Source organism: Sminthopsis crassicaudata, chromosome 6 (assembly GCF_048593235.1).
Source record: "Sminthopsis crassicaudata isolate SCR6 chromosome 6, ASM4859323v1, whole genome shotgun sequence".
NCBI classification, from domain to species: Eukaryota; Metazoa; Chordata; class Mammalia; order Dasyuromorphia; family Dasyuridae; genus Sminthopsis; species Sminthopsis crassicaudata.
The window spans coordinates 244,850,340-244,872,020 of NC_133622.1; the positions used below are offsets into that span (position 1 = coordinate 244,850,340).

The following is a 21,681-nucleotide window of genomic DNA, read 5'->3' on the forward strand; positions in this document are numbered from 1 at the left end:
AAAAAATTGAATAGGTGACACATAGTATCTTTTCTCTTTTTATCATTTTAAATTAAATCTGTTTGAACTTTCACATTGTCTGATATTATGATTGTTATCATTAATAGTTTTTTACATCAGCTGAAGCACACTAAATTTTACATCAGTCTTTTATTTTATCTCTATGTATAACTTTCAATTTTTATTCTGTCTCTGGTAACATGTTGAATTCAAATTTTTACTTCAATCTGCTACTTGTTTTCATTCACTTTCAAAGTTATTATTTGTTGTGTATCTCCATTCATTTTACATTTTCTCAATATCTTTCTCTCCCATTCACCCTATCCTTCTTTACAGGTCGACCTGTAACCATTACCTTCCTCTTCTCTTTCTTAATATATCTACCAATCTGAGTCTTTCCCTTACCCTCTTTCCCTCTCTTCTAATTCTTAATCTACATACTCTTTAAAAGTCTCTTCTTTATCCTATTCCCCCACCCTATTATGTCTTTATATATTTAGGAGACTTTTATGCACTTCTTATATATATTTTGTTCTCTCTTTAACCTATTTCTGATGAGATTAGAGTTCTAGCACTACTAGCACGTCAACCCAACTTGATTCTTCTATATCACTTCTTTCTTTTCTGCTTCATTTGTATGAAATAATTATTCCTTTTTTAGTCCTCCCCACTCAACTTTTTTAGAATTAGATTTTAGAAATTAGAATTTAGAACTACCATCCTACATAGCTAAGCCCAAATATTTCTTTCAAAATACCCAAGTAATGATGCCACTCTAAAGACTATTGATAGCATTTTCACATATAAAAGTAAACATTTTGACTTTTTACTAGAATTTTCTGCAAAGCATTAGAAATGGAATTACAGAAATAATAATAATTCTCATTCAATTTACTTAACAATGGTTTGCCCAGACTCACATGAAAAGAAAATGGGAGACTCCTAAAAGCTGATGTATTCAACACATCATAGCTATCTGTGGTAAAGAAATATTGTTAAAGCTTTTGTGAAAAGATGAATAGATATCAAAACATTGAAAGTATCTTCAACAATTTTAGTGTAAAAAATAACCATATTGTCCAGATGAAAAAATAATTGTAAACTACAGAGTCGGATACTGGAAATCAGTGAGGAAATTTTTGAATATTTTTTTACTAATTTAAAAGGAAATATCTAATGAAAATTTTGTCTTCTCTATGACTTTCCTAAAAGCACCACTGACTTCCTTATTTCTCAGACTATAGACCACAGGATTCAACATGGGGATGACCATGGTGTAGAAAACTGAAGCCATTTTGTCTGTGTCCATGGAATGCCTGGAGCTGGGTTGTAAGTACATGAAGATTATTGTTCCATAGAATATGGACACAGCTGTAAGATGGGAAGCACAGGTAGAGAATGCTTTCTGGCGGCCCTCAGCTGAACGCATCCTCAAAATGGCGATGAAAATGAAAAAGTAGGATTTCAGAATGAAAAAAAGGCTAAATAATACATTGAAACCTACAGCGAAGAAAACAACTACTTCATTAATGTAGGAGATAGAGTAGGAGAGAACCAAGAGGGGTGGAACATCACAGAAAAAGTGATGAATCAAGTTAGAATTGCAAAAGTAGAGGCTGAAGGTGTTTCCTGTGTGAATGGTAGCAAAAATAAAACCACAGATATGGCAACTAATAACTAAACAAGCACATACACCAGATGTCATGGTGGTAGTGTAATGGAGGGGCTTACACACTGCAACCTGGCGATCATAGGCCATAGCAGCCAAGAGATAGCTTTCAACTGTTGCAAAGTAGGCAAAGAAAAATATTTGTGCCGCACATCCATTATAGGAAATGATTTTGTCCCCTGGGAGAAATCCAGCCATCACTTTAGGAGTAATGGCTGAAGAATAACCCAAATCTGCCAGGGAAAGGTTACTGAGGAAAAAGTACATGGGGGTGTGAAGATGGGAGTCCCACAGTATCAGAATTATTAATCCCAGGTTTCCCACTAGGGTGATGAAGTAGATGATAATGAATATTATGAAGAGGGGGACCTGAAGCTCAGGGGCATCTGTTAATCCCACAAGGATGAACTCCTTCACTTCTGAACAATTCTCCATAAATGTCTAGTAGGGATTTAGAAGATTGACCTGGAACAAAAGAAACAGAAAAGTACAGAAAAGATCATAGTTTTTATTGTTCTTTTGTGATGATGATAGAATCATGTTTTGTATAATATGAAACTACAGTATTTTGTTATAAAAATTATGGAGTTTTAATATATGATAAATTGACAGCATGCTAATGTTGCTATTATGATTTTATAATACACATCATAAGTTCCCTAAAACGCATCAGGATAATTACTAAACAGGTCCTCAACCTCCATTACTCCTCCATCGCCATCTTTATTTTTTCAGTCACATGTATTGTAGCCATGCTATTGAATTGATCCTCCCTCCCACTCCATGACCCAGAACTCAGAAATTCCTCTAGAATACATCCTACTATCTTTTCCTTACATATTCTGCCCTAATTTCCTCTCCTTACCATAAACACCAGTTCCCATATTTCTACCATGTTTCCAATTTCATTTCCCTTATTTTGACCTTACCCTATCCCCTACAAAGGATTGAACGGATGATTAACTGCTCCATTGATAGTCCCTCAGCTATCCTAAAATTTCTTGCTTCGTTGTCTTTTACCAGACATTCAAATTTAGCATTATACTTTTTATTTACCTTTAATGGTCCAATGAACATGGGGCAGAACAAAGTGCATAAATACACTGAGTAGGTTCTCTATAGAAACATGTCCTTCTCTTGTCACTTGTACCCTCCATGTTCAAATGAACCCAGTTAGCTCTTAATCCACTTGTCCTGCATAATGTTCTCCCCACCTTGAATCAGAAAAGAGAAATGTCATCATTCTTGATTTCTCTCTTACCTACTCTATACTCCATACCTCCTTCAATGTTTCCTGTTCTCTCCTGCTTTGTTCCCATCTTAGAGGAAGTTAATCAAGCCTACATGTGATCTTCTCATCTCATCTCATCTCAAATTATCTCTTCCAAAAATGTTAATAGATAAAAATCAGATAATACTATTAGTTTAGGAAATTGATTTATTAATATTTCCTCACTTGATCTTCACAACAAACCAGTAATGTAGGTATTGTACCCATTTAAAAGAGGAGAAAAATGGAAGCAGAAAAAAATAAGAGATTTGAGAAGGGTCACCTAGAAAGTATCTGATATCTGATTTGAACTTCTCTCCAATTCCAGGTCATATACTATATCCATCTGGAAACCTCTAAGAGTCCAAATCCTCCAGCACTGTATTGTTTAATTTTTTTTCTCTTATACAATTTCCCATTCCCTATTATTTACAATAATGCCTAGATACCGCTATCTTTAAAAAAATCACCTTTTTTTAAAATGCATCTTTCATACAAGTACAGCCCAGGTGAATTTGTGTCTCTGCTGTTCAGTGGTGTTGGTAGATCACATGTACAAAATATGAATGTCTCTATTTCACATTTAATACCCTTAAACTCTCTCCATCCTCTCTTCCTGAATTGATTTCACAGTATTCCCCATTTCTTATGTCCCACATGTAGGGCAGATAGTTGTATATTCATCTCTATCCTTGATCTCCCATCTCCCAGCTATGTGCCTTCATATAAGTTGTTTTTCATGCTTCTAAAACTCTTTCTCTTCAACACTTCCTCTTAGAATCCTGGCTCCCTGAAATCAACAGTTCAACTGTCACCTCCAATTGTCAGAACTTTTCCAGTTCCTTTTATGATTTGTGCCTCCCATTTAAAGAGTTTACACTTCCTTTTATTGATTTATCTGCATAACATCATTTACTACCTGTAAGCATAAAATCATTAAGGATGGGAAATATTTGTGTTTGGTTGCATGTGTGTGTGATGAGAGTGGAGCTATTCTCAGAGGAAAGCATGGTCATTCATACAGAATCCACACTAAATATATATTCATTAAATTGAATCAATTGCATGACTAAAATTGAACACATAAAAATTATTGGCTAGGAAAACATTATAAACAATAATGAGGATACAATATCTCTACATAGTCACCCCAAGCAAGACTCTTATCATCTCTCAGCTTCCTCAGGTATTAAACTAGATATATAAGATCTTTTTTAAAAAAAAAAATCCAATCTTGTGATTTAGGAGGCAGATGAGTGGCAAAGGGGATAGAAGAAGAAAAAGATGGAATCTGGATGAAAAGAGTTCAAACTGTCTAAAATGCTTGTTTCCTGTATCACAATGGACACATCACTTAACATTTCTTAGCCTCAGTTTTCTCATCTCTAAAACAGAGGTAATTGTAATATCTATCTCACATAGAACATATGTGATTTCTAAAATCTTGTGAATCTTGAAGTTCTGAATAAATGATAGTGACTATTATCATCAATTTGGATTTAATAACATAAAACATAATGGAAATAGCAATTGCAAATTTATGATTTTAAACTCTATATCTTCTCATATCTTAAAGTCAAGGATATCATTTTTCATTCATGTGGCACTCATATTGTAGAACTGAGTAGAACTTGTTAGTAATTTTCTAATAGCTGAGACCTACCTGGGTCTTTTAGGATGGTGACAAGAGTCTAAGGGGAATGACTAAAGAAGGACCTTTGCCCAAGGGTAAATCTTTATCCAAAGAGAAGAGAAGAAGATTTGTAGAAACTTGTTCCTGGCATCTAAAACTCAGTTTTTCCACACGGTCTGCTGTCCTCGGCCATATTTCTCCTTGGATCCTGATGACAGGAAGGTCAATAAATAGGCTAAAGCAAAGGAGAACTGATTTTATTAATAAATAAAGGATGATAACCAAAATCAGACTTGTCCAATGGACATTGGCTCAAACTGAAACAAAAAGACTTTCTGTGGCTTTGGGATTGTAAACTTTGCAGTAGGGTTTTACAAGAATGGACATATTGATGCTCTTAAAATACAAAGGCTCCTTTGAGGACATCCAGAACTCCTTAGTGTGCACCTCCGAGAAGTGTATAATAAGCATACCCAGGTCTGCAGAGACCCAATCACTATTAGGAAGGAAAGTCATAAGTGTATTCATATGTTGTTGCTAGGACTTTTCCATGATACACAGAGAACATGACTACTCTCAGGAGACACAAGAAATCAGGGCCATGACCTGAAAGATCTGCCACATGGACAACTAGAAAATAGTCAGGAGAATTGACAAATCCTTTAGAGCCTGGGCACAATTTCTCTATGGTGCAGCTTCCATCCAGAAAAATGTCTGATGGGGAAGGATTGATGTGTCCAGAGATTTAGAGGCTTGATAGGTGATGACAATGATGAAAGCAGTAAAAAGATAAGGAGTAAAAGAGAATAAAGAAAACATTTTAAAAATACAAAAAAAAAAAGGAATTTCAGGATGGGATTTAGAAAAGTAGTATAGTTTTACTATTGATTATATATAATAAACATTTAAAATTGTACATGATGAAAATTAACAGCTTAGTATTTGACTTTCTTCTATTATTTATGTATTGCAATTATCATATCTATTACTGCGTATTCATCTCATAATAAAAAAAATGTAAATTAAAAGAATGAAAAAATATCTCCTTACATATGTTTTGAGTATCTTACAGTCGTTTTTCAATTATGGTTGAGCCTTTGTAAACCTCATTTGGAATTTTCTTTTCAAAAATACTAAAGTAGTTTGCTATTTCCTTCTCTAGTTCATTTTACAGATGAGGAAACTAAGGCAAACAGAGTTAGGTGACTTGTCCATATAACTAATAAATATCGAAACCAAATTTAAACTCAAAACATCTTCATTCATACCTGTACATTATGCACTGTTCTGCCTACCTACAATATTTCAAGTTGTTATTCCCCAAAATAGCCATATAAGAAAAGGAAGATGAGGAGATAATTCCACTTCCTTTCTCCAGTAATTTCCTAATCTATATATTCAAGCCTCAAAGAGAGCCAACTTCCATTTTCTTATCCTGTCTTAAAGGGATAAGTTAATCAATTCTAAGGCTAGTGACATCTAATTTTAGCAGTTCCAGTTGGGTCAGATGAAAGCATATTCAAGTTTTTTTACCCTTTGAACCCCATGTTTTCATCCTCCTTTACTTCTAAGGATCCTTCCCTGAGAGCTATGTTCAAACATTCAATTTCAGAATCATTCTCATACATGTAAGAGACCTCAGAAACTATTGCCCATAATTGGATAAGAATTTTATGTGCAATGTAGTGGAGATAATGAATGTGGAATCTATTACCAAATGTAAATCTAATAGAGTAATGAAAAGATATAAAACAAAAAATATTGGGGAAAATAATAATTTTCCTGTAGCATGAAATGATTATCATATCTAAATCACTTAATAGAAAGGGAGTTATTTGTGCAGTCATATAATAAAGTGAAATTAGCACATTGGTAATTTCCAGTGCTCTACATCCTTCCCCTTCTTCTATGAGTGCTAATTTAAAAGTTTCTCATAAAGATTAATTGAAAATTTAACTTCATAAATTCTCACAAACTGAGGCCAAAAATAGTGAGAAAATAATTCAAATTCATTAAATTCCTATAAACTGCAGATCTGCATTGGAACTTCAGATTCAGAAATCAAGCCATTCTCCAATTGATAAATGGTCAAAGGATATGAACAGACAATTTTCAGATGATGAAATTGAAACTATTTCCACTCATATGAAAGAGTGTTCCAAATCACTATTGATCAGAGAAATGCAAATTAAGACAACTCTGAGATACCACTACACACCTGTCAGATTGGCTAAGATGACAGGAACAAATAATGATGAATTATTTCAGGTGATGTGGGAAAACTGGGACACTGATGCATTGTTGGTGGAGTTGTGAAAGAATCCAACCATTCTGGAGAGCAATCTGTAATTATGCCCAAAAAGTTATCAAAATGTGCATATCCTTTTGATCCAGCAGTGCTACTACTGGGCTTATATCGCAAGGAAATACTAAAGAAGGGAAAGGGACCTGCATGTGCCAAAATGTTTGTGACAGTCCTTTTTATAGTGGCTAGAAACTGGAAAATGAATGGATGCCCATCAATTGGAGAATGGTTGGGTAAATTATGGCATATAAATGTTATGGAATATTATTGCTCTGTAAGAAATGAGCAGCAAGATGAATACAGAGAGTCTTGGAGAGACTTACATGAACTGATACTGAGTGAAATGAACAGAACTAGACGATCATTTTACACTTCAACAACAATACTGTATTGTGATGGAAGTGGATTTCTTCAACATAAAGAAGAGCTAATCCAGTTTCAATTGATCAATGATAGACAGAATCAGCTACACCCAGAGAAGGAACACTGGGAAATGAGTGTAAACTGTTTGCATCTTTTGTTTTTCTTCCCAGGTTATTTTTACCGTCTGAATCCAATTCTTCCTTTGCAACAACAACAAAATTCGGTTCTGCACATATATGTTGTATCTAGGATATACTATAAGATATTTAATATGTATGGGAATGCCTGCCATCTAGAAGAGGAGGTGGAGGGAAGGAGGGGAAAATTCGGAACAGAAGGGAGTACAAGGGATAATGTTGTAAAAAACTACTTACGCATATGTACTGTCAAAAATGTTATAAAATTAATTTTTAACAAAGGAACTACAGATTCAGTCATTGAAACTTTCTTTTTTCTTTCTTTTAAAAATTTTCAATAATAGAAAAGCTTTCACCTAGAAGATGGTATTTTATTTTATTTGTCAGTACTATTTTATTTTTCCAAATATATGCAAAAATAGTTTTTGACATTCATTTTTTGTAAGACTTTATGTTCCATATTTGATATGTATGGGAATGCCTGCCATCTAGGGGAGGGGGTGGAGGGAGGGAAGGAGAGGAAAATTCAGAACAGAAGTGAATACAAGGGATAATGTTGTAAAAATTACCTATGCATGTGTACTGTCAAAAATGTTATAATTATAAAATTAATTTTAAAAAAGGATTATAGGGAGCCCATGGAGCAATATGGAAAAAAAAGACTTTATGTTCCAAATTTTTCTCCCTCCCTTCCATAGCTTCTGCCTTCCCCAAAACATCAAGTAATCTGGTACAGGTAAAATATGTGAAATTATTTTAAACATAGTTATGAATTTTAAAAATACAAGAAAATATTATGGAAGAAAATTCTAACTAAAAAGGAAAAAAATGAGAAATAAAATCAAACAAAAAAGGTGAAAATATTATGATTTGATCCATATTCAGTCTCCATAGTTCTCTCGAGATGTAGATAACATTTTCTATCCTAAGTCTTTTAGAATTGCTTCAAATCATCTCATTGTTGAGAAGAGCCATGTCCATCATAATTATTCAAACCTTTAAACAGATCAAGCTGAAAAGTTTCTGCACATAAAAAATTAATACACCTATGATAAAAAGACAATAAGTTGAATGGAAAAAGAATCTTTGTATCAAATTGCTTTCATAAGAGATTGACATTCAAGATTATTTATGTGTCTAACAAATACATACATATATATACATATATATAGCAATTTCCCAAAATAAGAGAAATGTAAATCAAAACAATCTTCAAGATTCACTGAACACCATTCAAATAGGGAAAGATAACCAAAAAAGTCCATTGTCAATGTAGAAAGAGTTGTAAGATAACAGGAACCCTAATAATTTATTGGTAGAGCTATGATATAGTACAATCCTTTTAGAAAATAATTAGAAATTGTGCAAATAAAGTGATTAAAATTCCCATACCCTTTGAAACATAAACTCCCTTATTGAATTTATGCTTCTAGAAAAGCATTGATAAGAAGAAATTTCTAACAAAGTATTGCCAAAAAAAAAAAAAAGAAAAGAAAAAAAGTATATACCCATAAACCAGGGAATGGCTAAAAGAATTATAATACTTGAATGCAGGAGATTGTTATTGCACTATAAGATATGATGAGAATGATTAAATCAGAGGGCAGAATCCAATGGGTAGAAGTAATGAAAATGTAAATTTAGAATAAATGTTTTGAAGGGAAAGAATTTCTAAGCCATTAGTGCCAGACAAAGAGAAATGGGTTCTGTTAAGAGGCAGTGATTTTCCCCTTCTTGGAAATCTTAAAACAGAAACTGGATATCTTGCTGGAAATTTTTAAAGTGGATATGTTTTGGGGGATGAGGTCTCTACCATGTCTCAAATCTTTTTACTCTTTGATTCTAATTCTAAATGATATTAATTTATTTATGAAGAAAATTTAAAAGAAAAGGCATCAAAAAGGAAAATAATACAAACTACCTAATAATTTGGAATATTGAAGGTAGTCTAAATGTTCTCATCTTTGGATTAAATTTCTAATACAAGATTCATGCTTAGGTTAAGATACTCAAAGAGTCCTTCCTCTTGGAGTCTTGTCATTATCCTAAAGGACCCAGGTAGATCTCAGCTACTAGTATATTAGTAACAAGTTCTAGGCAATTCTACAATATAAAAGTTCATGAAAGAAAATTAGTATCCTTGGGTTCAAAGTAGATGGAGATAAGGGTTCAGTCACAGATCTGAAAGTGCCATTTTCACAATGTTTCATGTTATTTTATTCCAAAAAAGGCTGATGATAGCATTTATTGGGAATATCAATGTTTACAAAGCACTGTACTTTTAAAAAATCTCATTTGTCCTCATTTGCTCATTTGCTGTTTTATCTCCATTTTAGAGATGAGGAAACTGAGGCTGAGAGATATTAAGTGATGTGTCCAAGATCATACAGGTGGCAAGTATCTTAGAATTTGAACTCAGTTCATTCATTTCATCCATTCATTCCATATCCTTCTATCTTCTTTGCCACTTATCTGCCTCCTAGATCTTAAGTTCTTATGGGTCAGTCAGTTTCATAGCTGAAAAAAGTGAGACTTTGAGATGGTATGGGTCTTGCTTGGGGTGACACATAATAAAGAGCAAAAGTGGAATCCAAATCATATTAAAAATGGCAATCTTGCCATTCTACCAGTTGTCATTATTTCATATACGTACTATTTGTTTCCCCTTGCATTTCATAATTCTTTATAAGAATTATGAACACAGAATAAAACAATCAGGTATTGCAAATGCTTACATTTTTTGTTTTAATGGTAAAAATCCTTCTTCTGAAATTTTTCAAAAAAAATCCAAAATTAAATTTGAAATTTAAAAAGCTGCAATTGCCTACATCATGATTTACATTTTGGATGTAAAAAACTTCTATAACTTTATTCCCACAGCAGCAGTGACGGTCAGATTGGAGAAGTGATTTATCTAAAGTTGCAGACATAATGATAAATAACAGGACTAGAATCCAGCTCTGCTCTTTACTCTTTCACCCATACCAGCCTTTCTTCAAGAAGGAAGAATTTGGAACTATAGTATCATAGTTCAAATCCTAGATTATCCATAAAGTCACTTAGAAATGAAAGGATTGGACTAGATGACCTTTAAGGTCACTCTCAATTTTAAATGAATGAATCTATAAGATTTTCTGTAGAAATTTTTGATCTTTATTATTGTTTGTCCATTCTTCCTATTCAATGATTTTTATGTGTTTGATTTTATTATGTAATTAACTCAATTCAACAAGCATACATTTAGTACTGATTCCATCCCATTATGTAGTAATCCTTGAAAATGCTTTTGCCCCATCCATCCCCCACACAAGCACAATTATTCCTACCCTCAAGATTGCATATGGCACAGAACAGTATTCCAAAGAAAAATCAATGGAAAATATATACCAAATAAATACAAACTATTTTAGTGGTGTGGGGAGAACAGTACAAAGTGAGAGGAACAGGAAAGTACAGAAATTGGCATTTGTACTTCATGCTTCTGAGATCCAGGAATTCTAAGAAATGTTCAAAAATAGAGTTTATAGAAATATCCAAAAATAGAGTTTATAGAAATATCCATGGAGGATAGCTCGTACAAAGGCACATAAGTACAAAGGAGATCAGAGATCAAGAATGGAAAAATAAATGGAGAGTCATCTGCATATCATGTAAGATATACAGGATGGAGAATACTATGAAATTAACCTTGGAAGATAGGATGGAGAAAGTTGGTTATAGCTTTTAAATATGAAATAGAGACATTTGTATTTTATCTTAGATCTGCTGAGCACTTCTCAACATTAGAAATACAAAGAATATAAAATGTAATTATGTGGAAGATGTATTTTTAAATGATGATTTTTTTTAAAGATGGCAGAACCTGGATATTATTGCAGATAACTGGCAATGTGATCTTTTAGAAGGAGGAGAAAATAAATTAGAAAAACATGATTGAGGGGTTGGATTCTTAGAGGCTTCCAAGTAGAAATAGTATAGGACTTGGAAATAAAGAGATGTGTCCACTGGGACTCAGATACTTCCTAGTATCAGATTCTTGAAAAGCTCCCTATCTTTATCTGCTTCTTTTTCCTTCTTTGCAAAATGAATACATCATATAGAATCCTGGTTCATTATAAATATCCAAGGAGGTAATATTTAAAAGCATTTTCCTAAACTAATAGTTCTGCATACATCTTTTTAGAGGAGATAGGATGAGAAAAGATGAAGATCATGTATATAGAGATTAACCTTGATAATGAAAAAAAACCCACCTCTTCCTCTAAAATAGGGATGAAGCCGAAGAGAAAGGAGAAAAATGAAGAGGGGTTTGGAGTGTGGAGCAGGGAATCAAAAAATCCAGCAATAATGACATCTCTCTCTGCTAATTCAAGAGAAAGCAAGTAGGATAGGAAAGTAGGTTAAATAGTTAGGTGAGGAAGATTAACTGATTCATTTGGCCCTGAGAGGGCAGAAGACACCAAATAACAAGATGTTTCTATAGAGAACCCACTCAGCAACATTATGCACCATTTTCAGCCCCATATTATTGGATCCATCTAGGGTTTGTGGTGAGCATGTTGCATTGGAGTGATGGGTGAAAGTACAAGGGAATGAGGATTTCAGGGTAGTTCAGGGAGTATCATTGAAACAATCACTCAGGGGGCTAATCTTGTGAAGAGAAAGGAGTGAGGTCAAAGTAAGGGAGATTAATTTGCAGAAGAAATGAACTTGGGAAAATAGTAGGTGTTAGGATTACTAAGTGAGAACTCAGGTTGTCTGGACAGTGACAAGGTGAGAATTCAGGTTGGACAATTACAAGGTGAGAACTCAGGTTGACTTGATGGAAGGAGCAGGCTCATTGGCTGGGGTGGTTCTTCCCAGAAGCCCTTGCATTATCCCACGCCCATTCTCTGGGAGGATAAAAGAGACAGCATTGGGCCCAGAGAGCAGATCGGCCTGGAGAAGGATAAGAGCTGGAGGAGATTCAGAGCCAGGATTCAAGAAGAGGGTCTCTGCATTACATCAGGCCTGACGGGGCTCTCTGGGAAGAGATCTGCTGTGTCTACTCAAATCTCTCAGACAGATTCTTCTTCCTGTAGTGAACCGTTGTCTCCAGGCAGTTGCTGTTAACTCTTGTCCAGAGAAGTGACTTCCCTTCCTGCAGAGAGCCCCATCAAGCCTGATGCAATTCAGAGTCTTTTTTTATCTCTGGGAGTCCTCTCTTTTATTCTCCCAGAGAATGGGCGTGGGATAATGCAAGGGCTTCTGGGAAGAACCACCTCAGCCAATGAGCCTGCTCCTTCCATCAAGTCAACCTGAGTTCTCACCTTGTAATTGTCCAGAAAACCTGAATTCTCACCTTGTCACTGTCCAGACAACCTGAGTTCTCACTTAGTAATCCTAACAAGTAGGAATGAAGGAATTGGTGTTTATGGTAAGAATTAAATCTATGTTGCAGAAAGGTAAGGCAGAATATGTAATGGAAAGATAGAAGGATGTAGTAAAAGGGGGAATTTCAGAATTCTGGGTAATGGAGTTGCAAGGATGATCAAAGAATATGGCTTATGCTGAGTAAATAGGAAAGTTATGGAAATTAGAGAGGAAAAAGTAGGAAATAAATAAGAGTTGCAGAGGACATGGAATTAGGGAAAGAAAGTATAAAATGCCTCTATCTGCTCAAATGGAGAGGTGAAGGGGCTTAACAGATCTTAGGAGACAATTTTTTCAGAATTCTTATTTGGAGTGTATGATAACATTAATTAGGGGAGTAAAATCATTACTTTGTGACAGAGGTCAAATGAAACAATAACCTTAGCTTTGCGGCTCACTGTGGTTATAGGATTTATTTGATAACACATTAGTGAAACCAAAAAAGGTTGAATATAGATGTAACCTAGGGTTCAAGTAACTTGAAAAAGGACAAAGGAGCTCATGGAGCAAAGATGAATCAATCTATCACAGGGTCAGACCTATAAAGGAAAAGGAGATAGACTACAGTAGGAGAGACACACTGAAAACAGGGAGAGTTGTAGAGACTGATGTTCATATTAAGGGATATGTCTAGGCTGGAAAAAGAATGAACTCAAATGTGCAATGGAGAAACTGAATGCTATTCCCAGAGAGAGATTTTAAGAGTTCTGGAAAATGTTCTAAATCCAGCTCTGACACTCAGTGTTCTAAAGGCCCTCCCAGCTCTGATAACCAGTGATTTAAGCCCCCCTCTTCCACTTCCCTCCCCACTCTGACAGGAAGATTCATCTTCCTGAACCTAAATCTGGCCTCAAACATTTACAATCTGAGCAAGTCACTTAATCCTGTTTGTCTCAATTCTTCATCTGTCAAATAAACTGGAGCAGAAAATGGCAAACCACTCCAGTGTCTTTGCCAAGAAAACTCCAAATGGGGTCATGAAGAGTAAAACACAATGAAATGACTAAATTACAATATATGTGGCTAAGATGCCGTTAAAAGTTTCCCCATGCTCCTGAGGCCTATGAGTACGTGCTATAACCCCTTTCATTATAACACCACCATGACATCCACTGTGGTTCCTATGTCCTATATACATATAACTATGCATATAGGTTTATATGATCTAGGTGATCCCTTCACATAGGAAAACACCTTTAGCTTCCACTTCTGTGGTTCCAATTTGGCCCATCAATTTTTCAGTGGCATTTTACCCCATCCCAGCATTCTCTACTTCTTACAGATACAACAATGAATTGGTTACCATCTTCTTTTGAATTATGCCTCTTTTCATCTCAAAATATTATATATTTGTCTTTGTAGCCATTCTGAAGATGGCAGCTGAAAACTGACAGAAAGCATTTTCTACCTGTGCTTCCAATTTCATAGAAATATTCTTATTCTTTGGGATAATAATCTTTATATATTTAAAATATAATATATATATATATTAAACATAAATATGTAAATATAAAATATTTAAAATATGACTAATCATTCCACAGAAACAGAAAACAGGGGTTCAGAATTCTAAAACATGGTCATCCCCAAGTTATGCCTTTCAGTCAAAAGCTTAAGGAACAAGTAGGTCAACAATTCTCTTTAGAAAGTGATTGAAAGGATGAATCCTTCATTGGGACTCTCTTTTAATTGACAAAATTGCATAAATATTTCTTCCCTTCTTTGATCTTTAAAGTACAACCTCTCTAAGGTCCACATCCTAATTATTTCCCATGACAGAAAACTGAATTCTCCCACTCCATTCTGAGAATGAGAAACTTCAGTTTTCTTTGGTTTTAAGTTTCCAAGTTTGAGATGTATCATTTTTAGAAATGTGTGGAAGTTGAATTTTTCCTCAAAACTGCAGTTTTCTGCTGAGGATACCTTTTGAAGTTTTATAAATAATTACCTTATCTTTTCAAAAGGAATTTAACCAAATTTTCAGAGCGTGTTTGTGTGTGTGTGTGTAATATGGAACTGCCAGAAATAGATTTTATATATTACACACACAGACACAGACACAGACACACACACACACACACACACACACACACACACACACACACACACACACACACACACATATATATATATATAAAACTATTTACACTTTGTATGGCCCTGGGCAAATCTTTAAATGATTTAGGAGAAAGACATAATCAATTCTTGGATTCTTTACAATGTTCCTGGAGTCCAAAAGAAAATCATGCTATTATTCTCCCTAAGTCTTACACTTGGGAATGGTGGCTTAAGAAGTGAGTGGATCAAGAGTGAATTTCCTGAAGTGAATTGAGAGTTAAATTAATTATACTTGCTTACACAGCATGCCATAAGTGGGAATTAATACAGTGCCTGCTACATAATAAGAACTTTAAAAATATTTGTTCATTGCTTCACTACCTTGCAAACAGTCTTTTATCGTTTGTTGTCATGTGGTCTCAACTTTTTGTATGATGGGAAAAGTCTTATTTCAATTGGAAATTGACAATTTCCAATTCATTGAAAATGACAAACACGCAAGCCTTTTCTGTGTTTTCACCTTTTTCTAGCTTGTATTTATTGATACATTCACTATCATTTAATATTAGGAATACCAAATTAGTCAGAAGCTGCCTGAGTAGCCATATAATGTACTCTTGACCAAAAAGGAATCCCCATTATAATATATCTGAGAAGTTATCCAGCCTTTGATTAATGACTCCCAAGGAGCAGTAAACTTTTTCTCAATATAACCCTTTCCAGTTTTGTCCAGTGCTAATAACTAGAAAGTTTTCCTCCACCCTGATATCAAGCCTAAAATTGCCTCTTTACATCGCCAATCCATTGCTCTTGACTTTATCTCTTAGATTCAAACAGCAAAATTATAATTGATTCTACATATAAGAAAATTTCAAATTCTTGAAGACAACGATCATGTTATCTACACCCACCCCTCACAAAAATCTTTTCTTCAAATTAAACATACCTGTTTCTTCAATTGATTTTTACCTATAACATGTACTTTAGCTTCATAATGATGATGGCATCCTTCCCTTGTATTCCCTTCAGCTAATTAATGTCCTTCTTATACTATAGCATCAAAGCCTCAGTCATCTAAGCTGTAAAATAGGGCTAATAATAATCTAACTGTAAGAGTAAATGGAGAATATTTGTAAAACACATTATGAATTGTTGACGAGCTTTCCAACTTGAATTTCATCTCTCACTTCTTATACCATAATCCTGCTCTTTTTAATGCTCTAACATAACAGTTTTTAAATATCAATTTTTTACTCAAGAACTTTATTTCACCTCCCCTCACCTTTACCATGCAGAAGGGACTCCTATTCTTAAGTTATGCCTAGTCTATATATCTCATTATTGGCTGCTACCACTCATCTCAATCCTTGCAAATCCTAATGATATTGGGTCTGGAAAATATTATCTAAATTTCATTAATAACAAAAATGACATCTTACAAATTAATGATCTTTTTAATGCAATATCCTCAGGAAAAAAGGAAAAGATGAGATCATATAGGTGGAATAAACAAGCAAGAAAATAACATAAATCCTCCTATGTCATAAGGGCCCAGAACAGAAAGATTACAAGTCATTACAAGCCTTTGCCTAGACTGTTGTATAAATCAATATCTATCCCTGTCCATGGTCTTGACTGCTAGTAGAGAACAGTAACTGTTATCATGTACGATGTTTCATTTATAATAAATAAGTAAACTTAATGAGTTCATATAATAATGTGTTAAGCTAAGGTTACTAATATGTGTCAATGGAGGAACTTGCCACTGGAGTTATATAAACAACCTCTCCCCATTTATAACTGTACTTCAAATGCAAAAGCTTAGGGGGATAATAGATACTTTTCTATTGACTTTCTATTTTATTTTTAATATTTAATTCATTTTGAACATAAATACAAAAAGGAAGAGTGAGAATGTTTTTATATATACAGAAGAACATAAAGAAAAGGGGCAGCTAGGTGGCACAGTGGATAGAGTACCAGCCCTGAAGTCCCTGACGAGGACCGGAGTTCAAATCTGGTCTCAGCCACTTAACACTTCCTAGCTGTGTGACTCTGGGCAAGTCACTTAACCCCAATTGCCTCAGCAAAAAAGAGAGAGAGAGATAGAGAGAGAGAACATAAAGGGAAAATTCAATATGAATATTGAATATCAATATTTCAGATTGTTTAATTTTTAAATTATGTAATAAATATTTCACATTGTATTCAATGCTACCTTGATATTTTTGCTTCCTTCAAAGTTTTCTTTTATTCTCTGCTTGTACTTTTTAATTTAAATTATAACTGTTATATATGTATAAATACAAATGTGTATATATATAATATGTGTGTATGTGTGTGTTATCTATATTGTACTTTATATTTTCTCTCCTTCCCCATTTCATCCTTTAAAAAAACACAAACACACCCATATATTTTATAAAACCAGACTATATATATATATATATATATATATATATATATATATATATATATATCATTTCCTTCTATGGAGTTCCTTCTCATTTCACTGGCTTAGAACACTCCCCCCTAACATTCAGCCCAAATATACCTTAATTTACATAATAATATTCCATTGTATTTAGATACAATTCTTTTAGCCATTCCCAGTTGATCAACATCTATTTTGTTTCCAATTTTTTGTTATATTCTAAAGCCACTTGTAAATATTTTGGCATACATGATGATTTTCTTTTTGTCAATGGTTTCTTTGAGGTATAACATAGGAAGAAAGTTTCTGGTTCAAAAACATGAGAATTTTAATCATTTTATTTGCCTAATTCCAAATCATATTCCAAAATTACTATACCATTTCTTAACTTTACCAACTATTTATTAATGTGTCTAACAACCCAACAGCCCCTCCAACACTGAGGCTTGATAACTTTCCTAATTTGTATCTCTGGAGTTGGATAACATCTTCCTTCATAGATGCTTTGTAGTTCGGTTTGAGTATTTATGATAATGCAACATGAATTAGTCATTCAAAGTTGCTCTTGAGATAATATTTCTATTTCTACGTATACTGTCCTCTTGCTACTGCTCATTTTACTCATCATTATTTCATGTAAATCTTTCCATATTTTTCTTTTCTTGTTTTTTTGACAAGGGAATCCGAGTAAAGTGACTTTCCCAGGGTCACACAGCTAATAAGTGTCAAGTTTCAGGCTGTATTTGAACTCAGATCCTCCTAAATCCAAGGTCAATGTTCCAAACACCATGCCATCTAGTTGCCCTTCCATGTTTTTCTAAAATCAATGAGCTTATCATTTATCATAGTACAGTAATAATATTCTATCACAAAACACAATTTGTTTAGTCATACCCCAATTCAAAAACATCTATCATTTTAATCAATATGATAGGTGTAGAATAATATCTCAAAGTCATTTTAATTTGTATTTCCCTAATCTATAATAACTTAGAACATTCTTTCATATGACTATAAGTAATATTGATTTTTTTATTGCAAAACTTCTGTTCATGACATTTGGCCATTTATCAATTATGGAGTTACTTCTAAAACTATACATTTGACAAAGGTGCTTATATATTTAAGAAATAAGACTTTTATCTGAAAGATTATTTTTCCATGGCATTAAACCAGCTTTTGTTTGTATATAAAGAAAGTTCTATAATTATGTTCATGTAGTTACTGGTTCTGTTTTGACAGGTATACTTTCAAGTGTATTATACTGTCAAAAGCTATTTTAAATGGGGTATATCTTACTAACTCTTCCTGCAGGGTTTTGTTGCTGATATCAAAAATGCTATTGATTTATATGCATTTATTTTATATCCTACTACTCTGTTAATCTTGTTAATTACTTTAACCAATATTTTGTTGTACCTTTAAGATTTTCCAAATATAGCACCAAATAATCTGCAAAAATAGTTTCTTACTTCATTTATCATTCTGATTCCTTCGATTATTTTTCCTTTTATTGTTAATGCAAGCATTTCTAACACAATATTGAATAATATTGGTGACACATAGTGTATTTCCTCTTTTTATCTTTTTAAATTAAATGTGTTTGAACTTTAACTTTATCTAAGATAAAGGTTGCTATCTCTAATTGTTTTTTACATCAGCAAAAACATAATAAATTTTACCCCAACCCTTTATTTTAAAAACTCTACATATGCCTTCCTATCTTTATTGTGTTTCTTGTAACATATTAACTTCAAATTTTAATTCATTCTGCTATTTTTTCATTCACATAGTTATTGCTAATTGAGTATTTCCATTTCCTCTATATCCCCTATCATTCGGCCCCCATTCACCTTCTTCTTCATCATAGATCTGATTTGCTTTAATCTATACATAGTTCTTTTTTATAATCTACCCACCCATCTAAGAGTTTCTCCCTTATCTTCTCCCTCACCCTTCTAATTCTTAATCTATAACCTTTCCTAAAAATCTCTTCCTTATCTCTTTAACCTATTTCTTTAAAGATTTAGAAACATCTGTATGCCTTTATAATGTACATATTGTTCCCTCTTTAACCGTTTCTAAGGAGATTAGATTTCTAGCACTACTAGAACTTCACCCCAACTTGCTTCCTCTGTATCATTTCTTCCTTCCTTTCCTGCCTCATTTTTATGAGAATTATGTTCATGTAATTACTGGTACTGTTTTGACAGGTATACTTTCAAGTATATTATACTGTTGATAACTATTTTAAATGGGGTATATCTTACTATCTTTTCCTGCAGGGTTTTGTTTTTGTCACTCCCCACCCAATTCTTTTTAGAATTACCACCATCATACTTAGCTCAGCTCAAACATTTTTTTTCAAAATATCCAAATAATGATGCCAGTCTTAAGATGACTAATAACATTTTCACATGCAATAAGTACACATTTTGACTTTTTACTAGAATTTTCATCAAAATTTTGAGAAAGGTAATACCTTGATGATAGCAATCCCCACTTGAGTCAGTTAACCATGGTTTACCGAGACTCACATGTAAAGAAAATGGCAGATTCCTAAATGCTGATGTGTGAAACACATTATAACTTTCAGTGGTAACGGGATTTTGTTAAGCTCTTGTGAAAAGATGAACAGATATTAAAACTTTTAAAGTTTCTTCAGCCCAAAGTTTTAGTGTCAAAAACAGCCATCTTCTCCCCATATCTAAGTAATTGTAGACCATAGAGTCAGATTCTAGATGCTAGTGAGGGAAGATGTTTTCCAAATTCTGGATGGAAAGAAAGAAATTAGACCTATGATGCATAAATGATGAAGGCTGTGTCAACCTAAGAGAGGATATACTCTAAAGGTCATGATGTAGAAGAAATATCGTAAATACTTTTCTCCTAAGTTAAAAGGAAATACTTAATGAAGACTTTGTCTTTTCCAAGATTTTCCTAAAAGCATTAGTGACTTCCTTATTTCTCAGACTATAGACCAGAGGATTCAACATGGGAATTACTATGGTGTAGAAAACTGAAGCCATTTTGTCTGTGTCCATGGAATGACTGGAGCTGGGTTGTAAATACATGAAGATTATTGTTCCATAGAATATGGACACAGCTGTGAGATGGGAAACACAAGTAGAGAATGCTTTCTGGTGACCCTCAGCTGAACGCATCCTCAAAATGGAAATAAAAATTAAAAAGTAGGATTTAAGAATGAAAAAAAGGCCAAAGAATACGCTGAAACCTACTGCAAAGAAAACAATTACTTCATTAATGTAGGAGACAGAGTGGGAGAGGACCAAGAGGGGTGGAACATCACAGAAAAAGTGATGAATCAAGTTGGAATTGCAAAAGTAGAGGCTGAAGGTGTTTCCTGTGTGAATGCAGGCAAAAAGTAAACCACAGATATGGCAACTATTAATCAACCAAGCACATACACTGTATGTCATGATGGTAGTGTAATGGAGGGGCTCACACACTGCAATCTGGCGATCATAGGCCATAGCAGCCAAGAGATAGCTTTCAGTTGTTGCAAAGTAGGCAAAGAAAAATATTTGTGCTGCACATCCATTATAGGAAATAGTTTTGTCCCCTGGGAGGAATCCAGCCATCACTTTAGGAGTAATGGTTGAAGAGTAGCCCAAATCTACCAGAGAGAGATTGCTGAGGAAAAAGTACATGGGGGTGTGAAGATGGGAGTCCCACAATATCAGGATTACTAATCCCAGGTTCCCCATCACAGTGATCAGGTAGATGATAATTAATATTATGAAGACGGGAACCTGAAGCTCAGGGGCATCTGTTAATCCCATAAGGATGAACTCCTTCACTTCTGAGCAATTCTCCATAAATGTCTTCTAGAGATTTGGAAGATTGACCTGGAACAAAAGAAACAGAAAAATACAGAAAAGATCGTGATGTTTATTGTTCTTTGGGGACCGTTATAGAATCCTATTTTATCTAATATGAAACTAAAATATTTTGTTACAAAAATTATGGAGTTTTGACAGATGATAAAATGATAGCATACTATTGTTGCTATCATGATTTTATAGCACACATCAAAATAAGTCCCCTTAAACTCATTAAGATAATTACTGAACAGGTCCTCAACCTCTATAACTCCCATGACTTCTGTCTTTAATTGTCTCCAGTCACATATATTGTGGCCATGCTATTGAATAGATCCTCCTTCTACTTCAATGACCCAGAACTCAGAAATTCCTCTTCAATACATTCTACTATCTTTCCATTACATAGTCTGCTTTACTTTCCCTCTCCCTACATTTACTCCTTATCATAAACATCAGTTCCTATATTCCTACCATTTTTCCAATTTTATTTCCCATATTTTGGCCTCCCCTATCTCCTTCACAGGATTGAACTGATGATTAATTACTTCATTGACA

The 21,681-nt window shown here is 33.9% G+C and overlaps 2 protein-coding genes across 3 annotated transcripts; both read right to left on the bottom strand.

The window, feature by feature from the left end:
• Positions 1 to 794: 794 nt before the first annotated feature.
• On the bottom strand, positions 795 to 3,731 carry LOC141547087 (olfactory receptor 5B12-like). 2 transcript variants are annotated; one of them, XM_074275442.1, is made up of 3 exons: positions 3,410 to 3,711; positions 2,726 to 2,883; positions 795 to 2,134 (listed from the first exon to the last, which is right to left on the bottom strand). In XM_074275442.1, the coding sequence occupies exon 3, from the start codon at positions 2,102 to 2,104 to the stop codon at positions 1,160 to 1,162; it is 945 nt and encodes a 314-aa protein (XP_074131543.1). In that variant the 5' UTR covers positions 2,105 to 2,134; positions 2,726 to 2,883; positions 3,410 to 3,711; the 3' UTR covers positions 795 to 1,159. The 2 variants fall into 2 exon arrangements, with proteins under 2 accessions (XP_074131543.1, XP_074131542.1); XM_074275441.1 differs by lacking the exon at positions 2,726 to 2,883 and having other exon boundaries at positions 3,410 to 3,731.
• A 16,444-nt stretch (positions 3,732 to 20,175) lies between these two features.
• Positions 20,176 to 21,120, bottom strand: LOC141546798 (olfactory receptor 5B12-like). Its single transcript, XM_074274883.1, has one exon. The coding sequence runs from the start codon at positions 21,118 to 21,120 to the stop codon at positions 20,176 to 20,178; it is 945 nt and encodes a 314-aa protein (XP_074130984.1).
• Positions 21,121 to 21,681: the final 561 nt, after the last annotated feature.